Source organism: Lonchura striata, chromosome 3 (genome assembly GCF_046129695.1).
Source record: "Lonchura striata isolate bLonStr1 chromosome 3, bLonStr1.mat, whole genome shotgun sequence".
NCBI classification, from domain to species: Eukaryota; Metazoa; Chordata; class Aves; order Passeriformes; family Estrildidae; genus Lonchura; species Lonchura striata.
Genome location: NC_134605.1, coordinates 58,743,755 through 58,767,260, shown reverse-complemented (window position 1 = coordinate 58,767,260; position 23,506 = coordinate 58,743,755). Strand labels below are relative to the sequence as shown.

The following is a 23,506-nucleotide window of genomic DNA, read 5'->3' as shown; positions in this document are numbered from 1 at the left end:
AGGTGGTTTTGGGGACATTTCCTTAGGAATAACTCAGGTCTGGTCCAAGGACTGAGCAAGTGTTGGCAGCCGGTCTGCCTACAATATGCATTTTCTCATTTGGTTTTGCCCAAAAGCTTGTGCGGTTCAGGAGTGCAGTCCTGTGACACAAACTGATGGGCAGCGAGTGGGAGTAACTGGATGGTTTCCTTTTGAAGAAGACCCTTGATCCAATTAAATTGAGAGTGTGACCACAGTGAACTTTACCTGTCATATTTTTCCTAGCTTTAATCAAGATAGTACTCAGGAAGGAGAATGTGTTTTTTCTATCTCTCTCTCTCTTGTTTTATTTTTTGGTTTTTTGTTGGTTTTTTTTTTTTTTTGGGGGGGGGGTGGAGAAAATGCAAATGTGAAACCCATTTTAATTACAGATCACATTCATTTTCAAATCTGTCTCGAAAAACATCTAATGGGTGAAAACTACCTTGACTTTTTGTGAGTTGATTGTCTGCTTCTGGTGGAGAGTAATGTAGATGTAAGGAAAACCTGGAATTTCAGCTTTCTTATATATTTTGATTTTTAGCACATATTTTCCTCACAATAAGACTGAAAACTAAAATTTTCAAAGCCTCATATAATATAAAATTAGAAAAATAAATTTGCTAACCAATAAATTTCAGCATCAGCATTTAACCTTCCCCTTTGATTATCATTAGAAGTCATACATGGTAGGCATGTACTTTCTTACATTCAAATGTAAAAGGCTTTTACCTCACAAAGATAATTTTTTTTCTAAAGAAAGTTTTCTGAAAGCCAAGACATTCCTGTGAAAAGGAATTAATTAAATGGGATTGTGTTTATGTCTGATCAGAAAAGCTGTCATCTGATGTAGAACAGAACTTGCATTGATTTCAAAAGATGCAGGACTTAATCCTAAACACTGTGTATTTTTAGCCTACCAAGGCAATGGCGTTTTAAGACACAGCCTGTGGCGTGGATATGCAAGGTCTGACAGCCAGCTCTGTGGGGCTGAAGTTACTGGCACAAGGAAAGATGTGGTGGGAATGGTGAAGTTACACCAGCACCTAAACAGAGACCTTGTCTCCTGGGCTTTCACAGCTGCAATTTTAGCAATACTTTTGTATAAGAAAAACTTAATTTGCCCACTAGGAGAATATCAACTTGCAAGTACATGGAGAAATCTTACCAGTTACAGTCAAAAACGTCAAGGAGATGAGGAGATTTATACCCCAGTTCATGCTAGATGTCAAAGCCATGGCCCGTCCTCTGATCCCACCAGGGAAAATTTCACTCAGGACCAACCAGGACACTGAAATACAAGGAAAAAAATGTTTATTTGGAAGGATGGCTCTCCTTGCTGTAAGTCTAGGTAGACCATGGATTCAGGTGAGGCCACCTAAAAGAATAGGGGGTTAGGCAGCATGTGAAGCAATCAGCATCACCTCAGGTCATCATCCCTTCATCCCTGTCCAGTGGGTGCCTGAGCCAGTGACAGGTGGCACTGGACTGGGGAGGTGAGCTCTGACTGCACATCTGGGTATGAAAGCGAGTTCTGACTAAATAACTCTTGAGTGACATAGCACTAATGGAAGTGGGGCAGCAACCCAAAGCAGTCTTCAGCCTCAGAGGGGCACTGTGTGTTTCTGCCACCTTATAAATCAACCTGCCACACTGAACTATGTTTGCAGTTCCAGCTCTCTGCCCCACATAAATGAGATTGCTAAGGTATAAATGAAGAGAGAGTGATTTTGGAGACTGATTTTTGACTCGTTCATGTCACGCCACACCATGTCACAGGTGATCTAAATACTGGTGCTGCTAGCTCCCAAAAGCAAACCTTGATAGCAAGAGCAAAAAAAACAAACAAACAAAAAAAAAAGACACATTTTTTACTGTTCCTGATTATCAGAAAACAAATTAACAAAAACCCATATACAAACAAAACCAAGGCCCAGCCAAAAATCTGCTCCACCCTCTCCTTTTGTTGGCAAGCAAGATGCATTAGCAAGAGGTTGCTGTGTGGAGAGGTTGTGGGTTAGCACATGTCTGGTACAAGAGCAGCAAGGTCCACATAGATGAGCTGTGTCTTCAGACCCTTGGCGATTATAAATTGCTCATCTATGATGTTTTGTCTGCAAAATGACAGATAGGAGTTTACCCAGAACACTTGCACTGGGCAGTCTAAAAGATACATTTTAAAACCAAGCTCCTGTATGTCCAAGTGTGGTTCACTGGTAAAGGTAGAGAAAAAATGGTGCTCCAAGAGGAAACTAAAAAGGACTAGATTAAATGGGGAAAATCCCCCCAAGTTTAGAGTCAACAGTGCAGATTTGAGCAAATTCTAGATTACTTAGTACTACAGATTTGAATTAATTTTTTTTTTGTGGACTTGGCCCAGTTTTTTATATTTCTTAAAGAGAAATTTTAAAAGCTTCACTCCCACCATGGGAGTGATCCAGAAGAATGATAATTTTATTACAGAGAATCAAAACCACATTTCATAATGGCCTAATCCTGTTGGGCATAGTCAAGTGGCCATAACACAGCCTCCATGTCTAACAGGAGCCACAGAGAGGCTTTTGTTTCTTTTTTTTTTTTTTTTAATGATTTGTATCACATCAAGCTTTAACACACTACTGACAAGACAAACATTGCTGTAAAGAAGCACCTTTTCCGCGTTCTGTAGTGTGCCTACAGACAAGGCAGGAGCAAAGAAGAAGCAAACTGACTTCTCAGGCACTAGTATTGCTAGTCATAACACTTCAGAACCTGAAAAGCAAAACAGCAAGTAAGCAAGAGGCAAAGGAGCCATTCTGAGGTGTGCCCCTGCAGTTCATCTTCATGGGACATTCTGCCAGCCAGCACACAAGCTCGGCTGCAAAAAGTGTTACACATCAAAAACTGGCAAAAGGGATATTTACTGTCACATTAGAGTTAACATAAAGGTTGAAAGAATCGAAACCCACTTTCTGCTGGGCATAAACCAACCTCCAGGAACAAAGCAGTGTTCTGGGCACTGGAGGATGGCTCATGCTGCCGCTGAAGTGTGTGGCACTGTGGCACCTCCAATACCATGCAGTTTGCCAACAACAGACTGACCCTTTCAGCCTAACCGAGCATTTGTCTGGAGGTTTGAATCATGTTGTTTTCCTGTTAAGAAACCAAAATACTTGAGGATCTGCATCAAGCTGTAATAGTGGTTAGCTGCTTTTATTGCAACCACTTATTTAGTTTAGACAGATGCCACCAAAACGCCAGGACTGTTTTTCATGTCTGCTGATGGTAGCTACACCCGCTGGCATGGCCCTGACCTCTGCTTAGCTGGCAAGGAGTGGATAGGCTCATTCCCCCGGGGGGAAAGAGCAGTTGTAGAAATCTGGCACTACAGTCTGTTTACTCCTTTCCCCAAGCTGAAGCAGCAATAACCATCGATTCTTTGCTTTTAGCACCTCTCTGGGATTGTGTTTACTATTTGTACCTTTGCCAAAAAGCAGCAGCTGCTGTAGGTATGGCAGGGATGTGACTTGCTCTGGGGAAGGCAGCAGCTAGGTTCAGGCTCCCATTCACAATGACTGCTGCTGCCTTCTGCACTGTGCACACAGCACTGCGGACATTTAACCTTCATGCTCCCGAAGTCATTGCCTTCACCAGCCTAAGCAGTGGCATTCCACAAGGGAAATCAGCCTGTCCTTGAAAAGAGCCTCCAAATACCACCCTACACCTCCCACCCCTCCATCTGCTGTGTAATCCAGCAGTATTTCCAAAGGATGCTGCCACAGCAATCCCACTGCACACACTCTGTAGGTTTCAGTGTCTGCTCCTGGCTGGTGTCAGTGGAATGGATGGGAAAAGAGCTGGTGATCCCCGGTGAGATGTAGGAAAGAGATGAGGCAAAGGGCTGGGCATGGTTCTCTGTGCTCGATTCGACAACTGCGGGATTTGTTGCTGCAGGCAGTAAGTAACTCACCTTTGCTGACCCACAGTGTGCTGTGTGTTGACAGCAGTTAAGAAAAACTGTGCAGTTTAATGGTCCTTTATTATGGTACAATATAGAGGAAAGAGCACACACTGCAAATGCAGACAGAAATATTGCACTGGCTTAGAAAGCTTAACTGTTTCATTAAATATCACAGAAACTAGATGGTCTGATTCCTTGCCCAAGTGGAAAGAGCAGAGGATCCAGATATAATAAACAGCCCCATGACCAGGATGGTGACATCCACCTCTAAACAAAGTCACAGGGGCTGCACAAGCAGGAAGCAGAATAGTAATGGAAGATTTCAGCTAGTTCCATAATGACTGAATAAATCATGCATAATTGAGCACAGGGCTGGGAGTACATTTTACATACCAGAGATGATGGTTCTTTTAAGCACTTTGTTGGATATTTAATGAGAGAAAAAAAGGCAAATAATACTTCAGTGCTGAGCCTGGGTAGTTCAAGTCTTGTAGAAAGGGAAACACCTAGAGCCTACGACATTTTGTTTTGAATTGAGAACAATATTAACATAAGCCTCCTTTATATAAAGATCAGGGTAAAGGCTTCAGTGGTGCTCCAGAGGATGTTTAAACTATGTGGTTGAAGGTTTAAAATATACATACAACCAAATGAATGAGAAATAGCTCAGCACAGATAAACTACTGAATGAAGAAAACTGTTAGAAATAGGGAAGTGCCTTTAGAAAAGGTGTACATTGTGCCCAGACAACGATAAAACAGTATGCTCGCTGAAATGTTACTTGCAATATCATCATCGGGCAGCCAAGTGTTTTGAGTGTGCTCACTGAAAGGATGAGAGGCCAGGGACAGAGGCAGTGACATCCCAGTATTAAAGAAAATATTCCACTGGGATGCAGGAAGGGATCACCCTGCTAGACTCTACCAAGCTCCTAGCTGGAGCAAGGATAAAGCTGACTAGCATCAAGGGGGATGGGTACAGTGTCTTGAAGAAGAGTCCTAAGGAAAACCATATCATTTTGAAAGAGTTAAGAAACTCAGGGTTAGAAACAAATGAGACACTGCTTTTCAGTATCAAAGAGCTTAGATGAAATGTTGTGGGATAGAAGAGCAGTAGGTTTAGTCACATTCTAAAAGATATAAACCAAGAGAATCCAAGTGAAATTACCAGATACAACAGCTAGGTGAGGCAGAAGGATATGCTTTTTCACACAATTTGTATTTCAGTCATGGAACTCACTGTCACAAGATAATTTCAATATGAAAAATATTGATCAGTTAAATCATTAAATGCTGGGTGTCAAAACTTTATTTCTCCATATGTGCGAAAAAAGATCCACCCAGAACTATTGTTCACAATAGTAAAAATAATTCCTCAGTATTTTTCTTGAAGTTTTCTAAACTACAGAAGGCAGAAGGACAACTGCATGCTGCATGGGCCTCTTATTCTGCATTGTTTCTCAGCTTGTTATGGGCTGGAGGTTATATGGCTGGAGACAAGATAACACACTGATTAAGTGGACTTTTTGTTTCAGCCAACATGGCCAAACTAATGAACTTTATACCTGGGCTGTAAGCAAAGAAATGTCACAAACTTCATGTGACACCTTCCTTACTTACTTCCTTACTTCTTTATTTCCGTACTTCCTTACTTCTTTACTTCCTTACTTCCTTACTTTACTGCTATGCAGTAAATAAATTTTAAAAAGTGAAATTAACATGCATCAGAGAAGCAGAAAAATATGAGAATAACTGAGAAATACCATGAGCTTGAGGGTGCTCAACATTCAAGTGAGGTACATGAATGAAAAATGTCCTTGTTTTGACCTTTTCCTGCCAGGAGGTAGAAGCAAATTGGAAGTTGCTCAGCAGCTCTTATTAGTGAAATATTAGATTCCCCTGGTATTCATTTGTTGCTTAGCTTTTTTTTTGCCTGTACTTGCATTGTGTGAGATCAAATTCTTTATAGTGAGATTCAGAAAATGGCCATTGCAATACTCGAAAGAATTCAGGTTTCTGAGGTATAAACTCTGGAAAGCAATTAATTGGACTTACAGCTTAGGAGGGAAATGGACAGAAGTACTTTAGATTTTGAAAAGGTGGACTGGGTTATTAACAAAACAAGGTCCAAGAGAAGATAAGGAAGGGATTACCCCATGAAGTAACATAGATAGACCATCTAACAAATGATCAGTGCTGGGGAAGGAGGCAAACAAGTCACTGCAAAGCTCCCATGAGATGGCAGGACTCGGCTAATGACTGGCTTTGCCAAGAACAGATATAAATTCCAGGCTTATTAAACCCAATAGATTTTTCATTTTCCTGGCTTCTGGCTTTGCTGGGTATTATCAGAAATAACCAGGTGGCAAACTACTTCCCACTAAAGGCCAGGTTCAGCAGTAGCTGATCTCGATTTCAAAGGGCACATTGTGCCATCAGAGGGGATGGCAGGAGCCTTCAGAGTGTGCAGGGGTGGTGAGGTGTGGGGACACTGGGACAGAGCTGGGCTCGGGGGACACATGTACTGTCACACACCAGCACTGTCCCAGCACAGCTCCAAGCACCCACATCTGTAACTCTGGCAAAGGCTTTCACAGAACATCCAGTGAAAGTCATCTGGGGGGCTGGCAAAAGTGAGGGATGCTTAAACTGGAAAGAGAGAGGGTGGGAGGGAGTTGGTCATTTTCCAAAGCAGATAAAGGAGATAAAGTCTACAAAAAGTGGACTTAAACTCTGCCCACAGTTTTGTGCAACAGGACAAAGTAGATGATTGTGACTGGCATTAAAAATCTATGATTTTGCTTAACAAGAGACATATTTCTTGCTGGCTCTGCCCCATAATATGAAACTGAAGTGGCTGCTCAAAATTAATAATTGGAAAATATAAAGCAAATGTGCAGCTGAATCTCTTTGGGGAGCATGTAAGCTGCCAGCAGAGAGCTAGCCTGAAAGGGTTAAGTCCTACCCTGTGTGTACCCATTAAAAGGAATGGAATTGCTGTATTGCTGAGAGATGGGTCAGGAGAAGCCTCAGCTAATCTCATGCTTCTGGCTGCATCCTGATCTCTGCAGATGAAGGCTATAAACATGTACTTTAATTCTATGGCTGCCAAGGTGCTTTTCTCCAAGCAGCAGACTACTGGTTGTAAGATACCTGATGTCACTGATGATCCAGAAGTAGCTGAGATGGTGTGGCAAATCTAAATTCTTTTTCTTTTCTTCTGGTGCATCACAATTCTGTTTCTAATGGTTAATCCTTTAGGCTTACTCCTTTCAGTAACATTATTAGGACAAGTGGGATTTAATCCTTTTTTTTTCTCTGAGGCTGTATCAGAGTACATAAAAATTGTTGTCCACTGTTTGTACTATTAGCATCACTATCTAGTAGACAGGCTGAGCACTCCCATGTGGTTTTTTAAGGAACCTTGTGGTGGACCATTGAAATCACTCACGCCTCCTCTAGCTTATGATACGGCAGCAGGAAGGGTTTGATTCCAAAGCATTACCTCCATCATCTGTGCTCTGGGCCACTTGAGCAGGAGGGCAGTGAGATGCAATTCACATCTGATTTTCCTAATGGTCCTTCCTCCCTTAACCTTCTCAACACTGTAGGCCTGCATTTTAATGGTTTGTTGTTTTTTTTTTTTTTTTTTTTACTATTCAAATTTTCATCTCCATGAACTCGAAAGAAATGCTATGGATTGTATGGGCTTTCCTTTTAAATGCAAGGTGTTCAATATATTCTTAAATCTGTTGTCAGTGATCCTCAGTTACTGTCCATTTTCATCTGGAAAAAATAGTCACAAATGAGCTTTCTTAGAGGAGATTATCCCCATCTGAAGGATTACTGGGCAAGTAGTGATAGATACATAAGGATCTAGAAATAGTAGAATTCTCTTAGTTAATGTGATTTGTAGACCACCTTGCCCAATAAAAGTGCCCAATAAAAGCAGAAAATCTATCAGTAGAATTGTCCTGTTTCAGCTGGTAGAGTCCATTTTCTTTTGAGAAGCTGGTACAGTGCCGTGTTTTGGATTTAGTACGAGAACAATGTTGATGACATGCTGATGTTTTAGTTGCTGCTAAGCAGTGCTTACCCAAATCAAAGACATTTCAGTTTCCCATGCCCAGTTTTCCATTCCCATTGAGCAGGTGCACAACAAAGTGGGAGGGAGCACGGCCAGGACAAAGGGGTATTCTAGTCTATAAAGCATCATGCCCAGATTATCAACTGGGAAGAGCTGCCCAGGAACCACTGATCACTGCTCAGGAAAAATCTGGCCATCAGTCAGTGGGAGGTGAGTAATTGTGTTGGCATCATTTGTTTCTCTTGGTTTTTTATTCCTCTCTCTGCTTCTTCCCTTTTCATCACACTTATTGGTATTATTGTTATAATAATTATCATAATTAGAATTATTATTTTTGCTTGTTTATTTCAATTATTAAACTGCTCTTAACTCATGAGGTTTAACTTTTTGTTTTCAAATTCTCCTCCCTAGTGGGCAAGGGACAGGGGAAAGCGTGAGCAAGCAGCAATGAGGTATTTAGTTGCCAGCTGGAGTTAAAAAGAAGAATGCATCATAGCCTTCCTGTTGACAGATATGGTAATAGTCTGTACCTCTTTTCAGGTACACCAAGAAAAGTTGTTTTGAACTGATGTGTGAGATGACAATTCTGTTTGCAACTGGATATCACAGTCACCGTTTCTCTCATCCTTTGTTATGCAGACACTCAAATTCTCCCATCAAGACAGAAAGTACAGAGTGGCAGAAAAGAAAAAAAAAAGAGAGAAAAAGGAAAAAAATTAAATAAGCTTTCAAGGGAGAATATGCTTACTATAATAAAACACATACTGCAGTCCAAGAAAAGGCATTTTAATTAAAACCTGAAATATGTATTCCTGTTTGTGGGTGTTTATTTGTTCAGAATATTGAATGCAGGATAATCCTTTGAGGGATTTGCAGAGGAATGACTGCAGGAGCCAGAAGTCCTAACTCATGAGGAAGTTCAGTGTGAATTAGTTTGGCTTATCACATATTTCTCTCCTACAAAGTAGAATGTAGAGGAGAAATTATCCACTTGGGTGGGATAAGTGAACCTGTTTTTCCAGTACGCAAGAGCTACTGGTGGTCCTTGAGGGGTTGCACAGCAGAAAAAAACCTGTTGTGACACAGCATTTGAGAACAATTTAGGCCTTTGCTCTTGAACAACAGATTTTATTTGTGTGCATGCCTCACAAAACTCCAAATAGAAAGGATAAGCAACATTTTACAACAGTGACTTATTTAGTGAGAAGCCTGAAATGGCTGCTCATGCTTTGGTTGCTGATGGAGGAAGGCAGTGGGAAGGAAGGTGTGAAGGCTCTAGGTTTAACCACCACAAAGTGTTTTTTAGTTCTGTTTCTTCCTAAGAGTTTTCTGCACTTAGGGTTGATTTTCTAAGGCAGCAGAAGCTGGGTGCCCTCCTGCACACCCTTTCCCTTTGAGAAAATCTTCCTGGCTTTCCTCCCAGAGCTCAGTGTGGTACAGGAACTTGGATGTCACAAGAGAAACAGTCTCCTGACTTCATGCACTGACTTACCATGCTCTCTGTACTTTGGCTGAGAGTCTCACCTTCCTCAGAAGAGCCAGTAAGTTATGTGATTGATTACACATTTTTACCTTTTCAGCATAACTGTTTTCTAATACTTTATAATAACTGTTTTAGTTCCATGAACTTTACAAGTGAAATAAAATACTGACTGTGCACTTGAAGTCCTACTGACAGTTTCTGCACAACGCTGGCCCAAGAACAGCTTGCCTCTAAAAAGTTCTTCCCCAGCCCTCTTTCCTAAAGGAAACTGGATTTTATGAAGCCTGACAGATGACCTGCAAACATTTTACAGATATCAGTATCACAATGGTCTTGTCCCCTAGAACATGGTTAAGGAAACCAATATGAGCTAAACTTTAAAACTGTGCATAATTTTAAGCACAGGCTCAATTTCCTTTATGCAATACCTTTGTGCCAATGGGTCTACTAACACAGAATGAGTAAAGAGATATTTGCAATACACAGAGCACCAAGCTCAGGATACTGACTCAGATCCCTCTTTAAGTGGAGCATAAAATGCCAAACCACAGGAAGTCACCTACCTTTTCAACAGCAGATTGAACCACTGTCATTGCAGAGACATAAGAAGAGTGGCTGGGGCATGGTTGTTGTGGTCTCTCCCTCTTTTCACAGTAGCCAAGGCTCTGTCTCTCAGCAGGCAAAGCCTTTGGCCTGATCCACCAAGACTTTCCCTCATTAACATATTAGAGTTACAAAAAGGAACACAAATGTCAGTGAAAAATCAACTCTCTGATTTCAGGTGCATTTCAATATACAGTTTAAATGCAGTCTTGGGGTTGAAATAGAATAACATAATAAAACAATTAAGAAGCTCCCACTGACATTCTCATGTCTCATAATCACATAAGCAATTTTTGCTTCTTATGACCTTTTTGTCACTTACAAAAGCCCCCAAATTTGTAGGTTTTACCAAGTGAGATAAGACAGACCTATTCATCTGATATTTTAGAATGCACCTTCTACAATTTGAAATCCTGAAATTAATATACAGGTATCCAAAAATACTTTAAATTTGCTTGCACTTCACAACTGCCAGTCAGCCTTTGAAAAGGTAAACCTGTTCCTGGGATAGCTTCATGTGTTAAATTAACAAGAGGCTTCAGATAATCTTTATCTGGGGCAAGGAAATAGGGAGAAGTGGGCAATTTACAACCCTTGCTTTATTTTTCATTTTGGTATGCCTTGTCTTTCTACTGCAGCTTGGTAGTACAGACACAGTGTGAAATAAAGGCCATGTGAGGCAGCATTTGAATAGCACAGGAATGATGAACTAGATAAGCATGTGGAGTGTCATATTCAAACCACATAGATGCATGCATTAAAAGACTATTCAGTACAAATAAACAGTGATAGGAATCTTGTTATAAAACAAAGAATCCAAGATAATTTTTTTTATTATCTGAAATAAGACTTTCTGTATTGTTTCTCAGTGGGACATGCATATTCCCAAGGTTTGTTATCTTCATTAAATTCCAACATAGCATTTAAGCACTTGATTGGTTTTGAGTACTTGATTTAGTCCCCACCACTATTCCATTTACCAGAATAAACCAAAAAAAATCATAAAGTTGATGTTTCTAATTTCTGTGAATTTTAAGGTCAGGCCACAGCTGCTGGGAAAATGTAGAAACTCAAAAATAAAACATTGTAAACGAATGTCATGCAAGGCAATGTTGAGCATGAATGTCTGTTAACATCAGATTCCTGTGCACTACAGGAATAAATACGCTAACCACCTGCTTTTAGAAGCCTGAAATACTGCTTTAATGCAGGAGATACTGAGGTGGATTCTAGGTATCTGATTTTTTTAGCAGTGTTTTCCAAGACAGTGTAAAACAATTAAGCTTACAATATTTCAAAACACAGGAATAGCCAACTAAATCCATGGAGGGTTCAGAATTTCCACACCAACAGTTCTCAGTCCAACAAGATTTTTCAATTTCAGGTCAGGCATTTGGTGGCCAAGATTAAGCCCAAGAGCATTAAGGGGCAGAGAAAAAGCATCCTATGCAATCTGGATTGTCAGGATGGCAAGAGATACGACCTATGTGATCAAGTCCCTGGGCTGTACAGCATCATGTGTCAAACCAGCTGTTCTGGGTTTTGTTACAGATGCATTTAGTGACTGAGGTGAAAGACATGTAAAAGGTTTAACTATGCTACTCATGCTACTTAGGTAGCCAGTTAATCTAACAATCACAGGACCAAAGTCAAAGGGACTATAGTTGCCTCCAGTACAGTTGTCTGAGCTTTATGGCAGTGTTCCAGCTCTGGGTCTTGCCTCGATTAATCCAATAAAACACACAAAGAGAGACCACCACAAACTACTCAAGATTGTATAAGAAAGACAGTGATGGATTGAGGATGGATTTACTTCCCTCTTCACCTCTATGGATTTCACTTTTCCTGTGAACCCTTCAGCTTTCTTCCAGCCTCCCTGATCTTTCTTGCCTGATCCTTCTTCCTTCTTCCCCGCTTTCTCCAACACTGATTTAAAGCTGAATTTAAATTACTTCAATAGCTCACAATAAGATGTAGAGAAAACAAGTGAGTTTTTACATGGGAATAGAATAGAATAGAATAGAATAGAATAGAATAGAATAGAATAGAATAGAATAGAATAGAATAGAATAAACTCAGTACAAAGGGACATACAATGGTCATCTAGTCCAACTGCATGACCACTTCAGGGTTTACAAAAAGTTAAAGCATACTATGTGTGGAATGCTGTCTAATTTAGTTTCCTGGTCATCCTGGAGTTCTTTTAACAGCCAGTAAGGAAAGGAACATTGTGCCAAAGGAAAGGTCACAGATTTCACAGGTTTCACAGAATATGCTGAGTTAGAAGGGACCCACAAGGATCATCAAGTACAACGTTTTAAGTGAGTGGCCCATACCAGGATTGAACAGGGATTGAACCCACAAGCTTGGTTTTATTCACACCAAGCCCTGAGTAAGAGAGCAGGGATCTGAAAGCCCCCCATTGGTGGAGAAAATATTAATCTTTGTTGATAATCTGAGTCTGGCTCCTGCATCAGTTGGATTCCCAAACACATTGAAACATCTGTTCCACTTTAGGTACAAATTATCTCAGTTTTAAAGTATTCATTCAAGCTGATATAAATTTAACTCAGACTCAATATGGCAAATCTGCCTAGATTTAAACAAGAAATGGACATCTATCATGCTAAACTACACTTTCATCAGTAAAAATTTCCTCTTAAGGTGTGCCCTCTCTAGGGGCTTGTCGTTACCAACTTCTCTACACAGGTTTTGCTCCTCCCAGGACTGATGATCCACACAGAGAGCTCCCACAGCAGCAAGATAGTGCATCACAGTAAGGCTTGCTGGAGACAACAGTTCCTGCACCTTCTTAGGGGAACCCAGCCTGGGGGACACAAAGCCACAATCCTGGGTCTTTCATGTGGGAGGAATTTAACCAATGTGAAACTAGTAAAACACAAAGGTGGGCTTGGTGGCCTGCCAGCCTTCCCTGCATTAGGATAAAGGGAGTGACTGTAGTGACCACAAGCCCCTGGTTTGCTCAGCTGTGTCCATCCTCTCTTAGGAAAAAGCCTGCTCCAACAACTTTGAATCTGCCTGCTCTAAGTGCCTCTGCATCCACACAGGGAGAGAAGGGAGATATTAGTGATCACCAAATGCAAGAGGAACTTTAGTCTGAGGTGGCTGCGCATGAGTGGCTAAGAGTCCATCAGAGAACCATCCTGGGGCAAAGTGCTGACCCCAAAACTGCCATGTCCCCATTTTGTGGGTCCTGTGCTCACCCTCCCCTCGTACATGGTCTGCAGACTTGCTTCGCATCCACTGACAGTCTGGACCTCACAGCCCTGGGCACTGGTGTGTTGCTCCCAGCAGTCAGCTGGTCTCCCGCTTTGTAGGTAATGTGCTCACTTCAGGAGCCAAGAAAAAAGAGTGATGAGCATGTCATTTTTTTCCAGTTTTCCAATCAGAAATATTTACCTGGTGGCTAGCAGATGGCTGCAGAGGCCATTATGCCCCAGCCTGAGAAGGCTTCCTGTGGATGTTTAATTTCAATCTTTAACAGGTATTTAGCAAAACCAAAGTACTGTCAACCCTACAAGCACCTACTTATGGGAGCTACAATTCAATGTGACTGGAACAGCACCGTGGAAAATCAGGGTTTGTAGTAAGCACTAAACCCCTCCTCCAAGACCTGGTTATGCACTTAATATGTTGACTGTAAGCATGTTGAAAATATATTTTGATGTTTATATCTACATGGATAGGCAGATGTATTTCTTTGTGCCAAACCCTGAAACCCAGGAAACACTTCTCCAGCTGCAGATGCTGATTTGTCTTTGGTGGGTTGTGGCCACAGCAATCTGTGTGTAAAGAAGGCTCTAAGTGCTTGGGTCTGAGGAATCCCTGCAAGCTCTGAGTTGTCACCAGAAAAAGGAGTTTGTCTCCAAGAAAATAGCTCTAGAGTTTATTCCTTGGCTTTGAAGAGCCACACAAGGCTGGCAGCTGATCCAGGACATGAAGTAATAGAAAATCCTTATCCCAGGTTGGCAGACACATATGTACCTTTGGACTTTATACAGCTAGATTTTGGAGTTTTGAGGATGATTCATGCCATGAAATTGCCCCTCACTCTCATTTGTAGGTGTTTTTGTGGATTTTCATCTGCATGCTCAGCATGAAATGCCATGAAGCCAGCAGAGCTGATGTGATTTGCTCCAGCAGATTATCCCAAAGTTCATTGGCCAACTGCCTAAATGCTTTTGCAGTTACACAGAAATGTGTTTAAAGGACTCACAGATGAAGAGCTCTTGTACAAGGCACCAAGGCCATACATGCTGTCCAAATGCATTCATTTGACATCCCTCCCTCATTAAAGGTGTTCCTCATTCCACACCAAAAAATCCCTGACATGTTAAATAGATTCCCTTGAACTTAACTCTCATAGTATGTGCCCTGTTTTTGTTCACTTGCCTTTAATTTGCAAGAACAAATTCAGACTGGGAAAACAGACACTCTGTTTGGTCCAGAGTCTGCATTACTTGCTTCTCAGCCTAGGATTTCTTGGAGCCACTCTGACATCTTTTTGATAAAGAGCATTGCCTCTAGACCCCATCGCATCCCTGCATACCTGTGTGTGGTGCTACTATATTTCTTCCAGCTACTTACTGATAAGATCATCTGACACACGGGGATATGCAGGAAATATAGGGAGAAGTTGTCCCTAGTTAGTATTTGATCATAAATCGTGCAAAAGCAGATGGTAAAGGCAGGAAAGCAGATCTTTGGTAATGGCTGCAATCTGACATCTGAATTTCGTTCATTAAGTCTATAAGGAGAGCAGCAGAGCTCGGGGCACCCACACTGTTTCAGAGAGGCTATAGCTGCCCTACAGTTGCTAACCAAGAGAATTCTCTTGCACAGGCTCTATCCAAACATAGGAATCCTATACTTGGAGCCTTATTTTGGAAAATAAGCCTGATATCCCAGGAGCATGGCTTTCCTCGTTCTAGCATCCCAACATGTTGTACCACACACAGTGGTGAATGAAGGAACTGACACCTCTGTATGACAAATGACCTCTAGCTTTTGCACCCTCAGATGGTTTGAACAGAGCAATTGACAAATGAGATGCCCTGAAACTATTTCAGTTAATTCTGTGCCATTTAGTAAGTGGTCATGCATAGTCCTAGCCCTGACTAGATTACTTCTGTGTGTCCTTTGTGTTAAATTAATTTCCAAGGTCACATTGAGTGATCGCATATTAGCTTAGGTAATGAATCCATGATCTCCTTCCACACCACACGCATCTCATGAACCTGCAGTCACTGACCCCTGTGAAAGGCATAGCAGTGCTTCTGCCAGGCTCAGACTTCTCCTGTCCCTCCCCTGTCCAGATACAGCAAGTTCCAATGCTTCTCTTCACAAACAAGTGCTGCAAACAACATGGAACCCCTCTCACACTCCTCACCCTTCACATGGCAGCCAAGAGTAGTTTCTTTAGGGCTCTGCAGGCATCATTCCCTCATGAAAATGGCTGATCTTTGTTTGTCCTTTCTGACACACAGAAGACAAGACATGGGTGTCAAGCAAGCCCCCTTAGCTAATGACTGAATGCCTTGAAACGCCTCTGTGAGCACCCCAAGAGAAATAGCATGTGCTGTTCTGTGGTGTGATGCAACACTGATTTGTTGCATCTAAAAAACATCCTCATAATTGTGTGAAATTGAGTGTGAACAAGCATTTGAACTGCAGTCATCAAACTTAATTAAACTGAAACACAGCAGCAGAAATACTTCTTTTATCTTGTGTAAGGGTTGATGATATAAATACAGAGCACCCCAGAATCAAAAAATTGACTAAGCAGATGCTTGCTAGACTATGAATTCTTTTGTAATGCAAAAATTACTTTTATCTCTCACTGTCTATTTTTCAGTGCTCATCACTCTGCTGCCCATGTGTTTTGATAAAAGGCAATAAATATATTTAGCATATGCTTAGTTCATTAAAAAAATCAATCTACTTTATGTAATTTGGCAACAAAAGAGAAGTAATTTATAAATGTCTGCTACACTAATCTGGATTGTAACTATCTCTTTGACCAGAATAAAAAAAAAAAAAAAAAGTGAAAAAAAAAAGTACAAAGGAGTTAAAAAGAAGATTATAGAGCTCAGACTGTGTGATCTGTCCTGTGAAGAGTGTATCATCTCTTAATGGTCCTACATAAAGTTTCCTTTATCCCCACAGAACATAGTGAAGCATGGATTCAAATTAAAGTGCGTGAATTTATTCCAGAAATGGCCTTCTGGTGAGGAAGGAAAAGAGCGAGATATTCTCTGCTCTTTGGCCAAAAGATGTCGATATGATCTACAAAGAGAGGCATCCTTAACACCACCTTCACCTTAGCTAACCATTGCATGGAGCATGAGAGTTTCCCACTGAAAATACAGTGGTTCAGGTGTTACAGTGCTCTTGTCCCAGGTGCCCCAGGCACAGCCTGGACACAGCAGCCAGCAAGTGCAGCCTCGATGCCTCCTTCCCACTGATGAGTAGACAATGGAGAACAGTATGGTCCAGACCACAGGCCAGAGTTAGAGATGCATAACATAAACATGTTAAAACTATTTACTTTACAGAAGCAGAGGGGCTCATTTTTTTCCTTTACACTAAGAAAGGTCCACTGAGGGTAAGATAGCTAGGTTTTGAAAACACATTCAGGGATTAGGGCTCCAAACAGGAGATGATGTAGGCTGTATATGAGACACAAAGTATAACCTTGCATCCCAATACAGACTATTCAAGCATGATAGATCCTTTGCAGATTTCAACAACCTCCTGGTTCTCCAACCCTTGCATCTTCTATACTTTTTAACTGAAATTTTAACTGAATAGTGCACTTTAAAAGGCAGGAAAACGTCTTGAAAGGACCTAGATGCAATTTCAAATGCCTGTATCTCTGCTAGACCTGGCCTTCACTTGCTAGGCAAATGCATCTGTCAGTATAAATCGCCTCACAATGGCTTTATACATGATTTCTCCATGATGGAGCTGAGAGGGTGCCTGTTCTTTCATTTTCTGTTTGAAAGCATTTGAGCTCTCAAGTCAGGAAAGAGGTCAAAAAACAAGCACTGGCCTCAGAGACTTCTCAGATCAGCCTGGAAAACACATCAGTTTTTGTAGCCTTCAAGAAAATAGACATTGTTCTCATTAACTGTACACTAGGCCAACTCAAATGACGAAGAACCCATTTACAGCCAGGTCACCAGGAAAGCAGATTTCAGCAGGAGGCCAAGACTGAACATGTGACCCCACTCTAAGGGTCATAAAATATATGTTTGAAACGTCCAAATAAAAGTTCAAGTAACATTTTCTTTTCAGGGTTTCACCCCTGTTTTTGAACCTAAGTCACAGAAAGCTGAATCCAGCCCCAAGACAATCTTCAAGGGAAGGAATAATGCTGTAATAACACCATCAAGCTTGCAACCCTGGCAATGAATGCTTATCTCACACTGCTCTCCCTGTGAGCAACGTTTAAAATAAATAAATACTGCAGGGGAGTTGTTGTTAGTGCAATTGTTGGGTTGTATCCTCGTGGCAAGCTTTTTATCATAATAGTACAGGGGAGTACAGTTTGTTTGCAATGCAAGTTTGAGCCAGAGTGCAAAAGCACATAAAGTCTGTTAATAAATAATGGACTTGGCATGTGGGTTTTGCAGAGTGACTTAAAAAGTCAACCCCTTCAAAGTACAACATTATGCAAGTGCCACTGAAACCAAACAAAATAGAGAAATTTAATTTCTAGTCCGTTGGAATGACAGACGTTCTCCTCAGAAGAGAGTGATGCAAGTGTGATGGCAGATGCAGCAGTACAGAGTCAGCTGTACAGTGTCACACCTTTGTGTCCTCCTACTTGTGTTGTTGTTGAATTTTACTTTGCCCAAGCAGTGGCAATGGTACTACAGCTTGCTCATGAATTATGGTACCTTGAATGTGTATTCTACATCTGAAGACTATTACACAGTCAGAGGGACAGATCCTTGGCGGGACTCAGGCAGGTTCATATTTTGTGGATTTGACAGTGTCATACCATACAGAGGTCCAGAGCTTATCATCATCTTGGGTTTAGGAGCTAGCAGCAGCAAAAGCCTATATCCTAACCTTCCCAGTGTAATGACACAATAGACTAGAAAGGGGAAAGATAGCCAGGGGATCCATAATTTTGCTGTACAAAGCTAACAGCAGCTCTTAACTGAAGAGGGACCAGTCAATTGCACTGAACAGAAGGGAGATCAGGTCATTGACCTTAAGGGGCAGGACATCTTCCTCCAAAGTACATGCCAGGCCTACCAGGATGGTGTGTGACAATACCGGTGCATATTGGCAGACAACGCTGCTTTGCCCAACTTAGGAACTGCCTAATGCCAAGCCGGGCATGTCATCCCAGCACTTAATAATGTAAGTTACAAACAGAAAAATTAAACACTTACTTGGTCCAAGACCTATGGAAAATGCAGCAACATAGACAAGCAGGCTGGCCAGTGAGAGCCATTTCAGGACAACAGGAACCTCCCCACTTTCCATGTGAGACCCTGTTGTGCTTTTGCCTCCTGCCAGGGCAGTCCTGTTCAGTTCTCCTGTCCTGGCAACATCTGGGCTTTGTACATCAAATGACAATCTTTCTGCTGAAGCCACGCTAGCAAAGAGGTCCTTGAGACTCGCATTGGCGACAGTAAAGTTTCCCGGTCTCTGGAGAGAGAAATCCTCTGGAGACTGGCTTCTGCAGACCTTGGTGAAATTCACATGTATGTTACGGTTCACTAAGCCCATAGTGACCAATGATATTGCCATAACAGAAGAGCCAATACACAGAAAAGTTTTACTTCCAACTTGATCCACAAAAAACGTAGCTGGGACTGTGCTGACCACTTTAACCACTCCAACTCCAGTGGAAGCCAAGCTGGCAGCTTCATTGCTCTGGAACCCAACTGACTTCAAAACAGTCGATGCATAAAATAAAATGTTGGGCTGCCCCGTTGTTTGCACAAAAAACACTAGAGTGAGTCCTACCAGCATTCGGGCCCTCATGTTGTTTTTTGAGCGAAACAGGTCCAAGAAACTATACTGATGTTCATCTTTCAGGGAAGACTTAATCACAGTAAGCTCTTTAGTAGCATCTGATGTTTCCCGTAGCCTCTCCAGTACTTTTCTTGCCGCTTCATCGTTATTTTTCATCACAAGGAACCGAGGGCTTGGAGGAAGGAAGTACATGGCAATAGCCTGCAGAGTACCTAATGGAATCACGAGGCCAAACATATACTTCCAGCCATGAGATATGCTGGCAAATGCATAATTTGAAATATAGGCAAAGAGAATGCCTATCACAATCATGAGTTCATTTAATGACACAAGGAGGCCTCTTCTGTGCTGTGGGGCGATTTCAGCGATATACACACATGTTGCAATTGATGATAATGATATGGAAATACCTATGGCAATCCGGCCCACAATGAGTATCTCGTATGATTCATAGGGCAGCAAAATCAGGCTCCCCAGCACAAGTAAAGAAGATGCAATAATAATAGCAAGTCTCCTTCCAAATCTGTCTATAAGAAATCCACCAGTAAGGGATGCAAATAAGGCCCCAAAAAGCAGGGAACTTACAATGACTTCCTGCTCTTTGCAAGAGAGTTTTAAAATGCTGCTCATCTGAAGAAGAGCTCCAGAGATAAGGCCCAACTCATAGCCCATCAGAAGTCCACTTATGGCAGCAATGGCAGAAGATAGAAAGGTGAATGTTCCACAACCTGAAAAAAGAGGATAAAACATAAAACCTTGAAACAGTGATTTCTGCAAAATTCTGACAATTAATAATAAGTTTATTTGATCTTCCAGTTAAAAAAATTTCTCTGTAGCTTTTAGGCAAAGCAATTAGGTACAATACACATCCAGGAGCAGTCGTGACATAAAAGTTATTTACAGAAAAAGCTATTTCTGAAAAAAAAAAAAGTAATGAATATAAAATGTTTTAATGCTTTTGTATCCCTTATCTTTCTGATCACAAGTCAATAAGGTTTTGATCAGGTCCTAAATAATTAAACCTTCTGCTTCAGAATATTATTGCAAAAAGAAACAGTGAGAAAGCAATTTTTGCCTTGAGATCTTTCAGTGTTTTCCCTAAACTGAAAAAGTCTCGTCCACCCAACTAGAGTACCATGAGCAAGGAAAGCATTCTTAGCCAAACTGCTTCAACCTTGACTCAAATAAGTAACAAGTTTTCCCTCAACACTTATTATTTCCTTTGTTTCATCTGAGGATGACATGAAGGCTGCTGGTACCATTGTTTCTATTTTGTCAGATTGGAGACTTATTCAGTGAGCTGATGCAGATATCTGGGATATTCTAGGGAAACTGATCTTTGAGGCAAACTCATGAACTTTCTGTGCTTTACTCACATCTAAACGCAGATTCTTTGGAATATCTTGATCAAATATTTTGCATTGCTTTTGACAGCCATAATGTCAGGAACAAGAAACAGATTATGAAAACAATGCAGATTATACGCCTTTGAACATCCACTTTAAAACAAACTTATTTTATACAATTGTGATTCCTTGTTTATTGTTACAAGATAGATTTGACTGATCATATTCTACTAACTGTGAAGCCTTTTGCACCCTAAACCTTGAGGAATATATCTATTTGTTATTTTTGGTCTCATTCTTTCTCCCAGCATGATTTTTCTCGCATCACGATATTGGCTCCCACACAGCTAGGAAAAGAGTAAATTGACTTCTGATTTTGCAGTTAGTTAGAGAAATGGGACATGTTGGAGGAGAAATGGCTTTTGCAGCATAATATAGTCTGTATTTAGTTAATTCTCCTGGAATGAGTGGTATATGGCCTAATTGGAAATGATACACAGAGTTTGTTTATTTTTAGCTCATTTTCCTAAGGCATTAAGGCTCTTTGATCACGCTGACTGCTCAGAGTTCCTTGCCAATACTTTTTGAGCACATTGGTGAGGATCAGTCCCATTTGACAGAGGATATTACATTTCAAAAGCAAATCTTGAATAGAGAGAAGGAGAGCAGCCCTAGCAGTACATCTGCACTGCTAAAGTAAATAGTGCCAGAGCCTAGGGCCAGACCTTGGCATGTGGCCACATACCCTACTAAATTGCTGGCAGGATCCCTGGCACATTTGCAGCCCAAGCCACCCTGTGTTCTCCTAACAACTCCCAGAATCAAACAGTTCCACCATCCCACCCTGCAGCCACTTCACAGGCAGACAGGTTATTATGGAGGGTAGTGCAGTACAACTGTGAATATAAGCCATGCCTCAGGGCTCAGGGGAGATGTGTAAGCCCATTAAGTCTATTAAGATAAGTATCACCTATTAGCTCTCCTAACTTGAGCCAAACAGCAGCAGCCCTGAGCTACTGCATGCACCAAATGCACCTCAACTCACTCAGCTGCTGAGCTGGTGTGGCTGGCAAACCAGAGATAGATAAGAGATAGGGGAGAAGCACATGGTTTTGTCTTGATGGGCCATAAGGACACAGGGGGAATGGGATTATTGTGAAAAGTCTTTCAGAAGGTGGGGCAGGTGGTAGATTTATTGGGAATGGAGATGGAACATCTTGAAGAAAATAACAGAAACAAATATGCAAAATGCTCCAGTGATGGAACAATCTTTTCTGTATTGTTGTTGTAGATACCTGTTAATACTTCTAAAGCTTTTTCTACTTTATATCTGCAGTATCTGAGACCATTTCACTTATTTTAAATAGAAGCCTGGGTTAGGTCCTGCTGCACTTCATTCACCCACTGAGCAGTACTTCAGTGGAAGTACTTCAGTGGAAGTACTGCTGACTACAGCTAAGCTGCTTTGTGCTGCATCCTGCAAGCACACATGCAATACTTGTTTTATCATTGCAAAACATAATTTCTCCTTGCCATTTATACTTTTGAGTTGCCCGCTTGCTGTATATTATTATATCTGGAGAATATACCCTTCCAATGAATCCTGGCTGGAAATCTGGGCTGATAACAACACAGTGTTGTGCTGATGGAATGAGCATTATCAAAAATGAAACTGCTAATTTGATTGCAGTGCTCTGCCTAAACTATTGTTCAGTCCTGATATTTGTGCTTTCTTGAGTATCTCTGTATTTTATATCATTGAGCCACATATATTTAATGGAGGACTTTATCTCAATTTATATATTATGGACTGGAGAACATTGTGTTCATCCAGTCTGACACTCACGAACAGCAAAACATGATCCTTCAGAGACACTTCAATTACGTTTGGTCTGAACTGGGCAATTTAAAACATTCAGCTTTGATTTTAAAATGGCTAGTGACCAAAAACCAATGGCTTTAAGTCAATGGTTAATTACTTTCACTGAAAGTTATCTGTAAATTATTTCTTGACTTAATTTCTGCAACTTCAGCTTCCAGCCATCATTCCATTCTCCATTTCCCCACCCTTAACTGTGTTCACTAAGTATAGCCTGTCATTGGGGCATCTCACAAAAAATACATCTTTTTTAGCTACTTACCCTGTGAGGCTTTACAAGTTTACCAATGCCTGAAGTATTCAAACCTCTGTTCTCTGAACTTTTTCAGACCATCAACTTTGTCAGTAAATTGTGATCTGGACCCAGTGTTCCTGCAGTGATTACACAGTGCCAAAGAGAAACTTGACATTATTTTTCTAGTCCTGGTGAACACTTCCCTTTCTATTTGTCCAAGGATTCTCAGAAACAAATATAGAAACTTATCTTCTGGTTATCCTTCAGGGAAACTTACTTTTTCTCTGACTGGATTCTTTCCAAGGCACTGCCTTGCCTTTAAATATGGCCTGCCTCATTGCATCTTATTGAGGAATGCAAACCACATTATGTTTGTCTGTATTAAAATATATAGGATGGGTTCAACTTACCTGTGAGACATCTACATCATCTCTAGATTTCTCTTGTAACCACTCAAGAAAAATAGGCACTTCTAGATGTCTGAATTAGGTCTGTTGCCCACTTCCCTACATCGCCTATAAAAGGAAACTGTGTCTCGCTCAGATGCAGATGTCTAAAGTTAGCAGAGAGGAAACCCAGACAGCACATTCACTTGCAGTCAGCAGGCCAAGGCATCCAAATTCTGTTCAGCCAATGACATATCACATTTTTTGATCACCCATCAGCTTTATCACTGTTATTATTTTCTTCCAAGAAACCAAGAACAGTAACAGTAACAGAGGGGCAAAAACTGAGTTTAAGGCTGTCCAGCAGAAACACAGCAGTAGGGTACAACACTGTACCCTATTGATACTTTGAAATCTGTGTCCTACATAGTTCTTAATTATTAAACTGTTGGAGTGTCATTTTTGTATGGTTTCAGTTTCTGAAGGAGAGTGTCAAGTCAAATATCTTTAGATGG

At 41.1% G+C, this 23,506-nt stretch overlaps 1 protein-coding gene across 1 annotated transcript in view; it reads right to left on the bottom strand.

Annotated features, from left to right (window-relative positions):
- The window catches only part of SLC2A12 (solute carrier family 2 member 12), a 31,969-nt gene that overhangs the window by 4,277 nt on the left and 4,186 nt on the right, over window positions 1-23,506 (bottom strand). The window contains exons 2-3 of the mRNA XM_021540661.3: window positions 18,557-19,873; window positions 1,187-1,309 (exon numbers count right to left, since the gene is read on the bottom strand). Of these exons, the coding sequence (XP_021396336.2) occupies window positions 1,187-1,309; window positions 18,557-19,873 (1,440 nt within the window). The remainder of the gene's footprint in view (window positions 1-1,186; window positions 1,310-18,556; window positions 19,874-23,506) is intronic.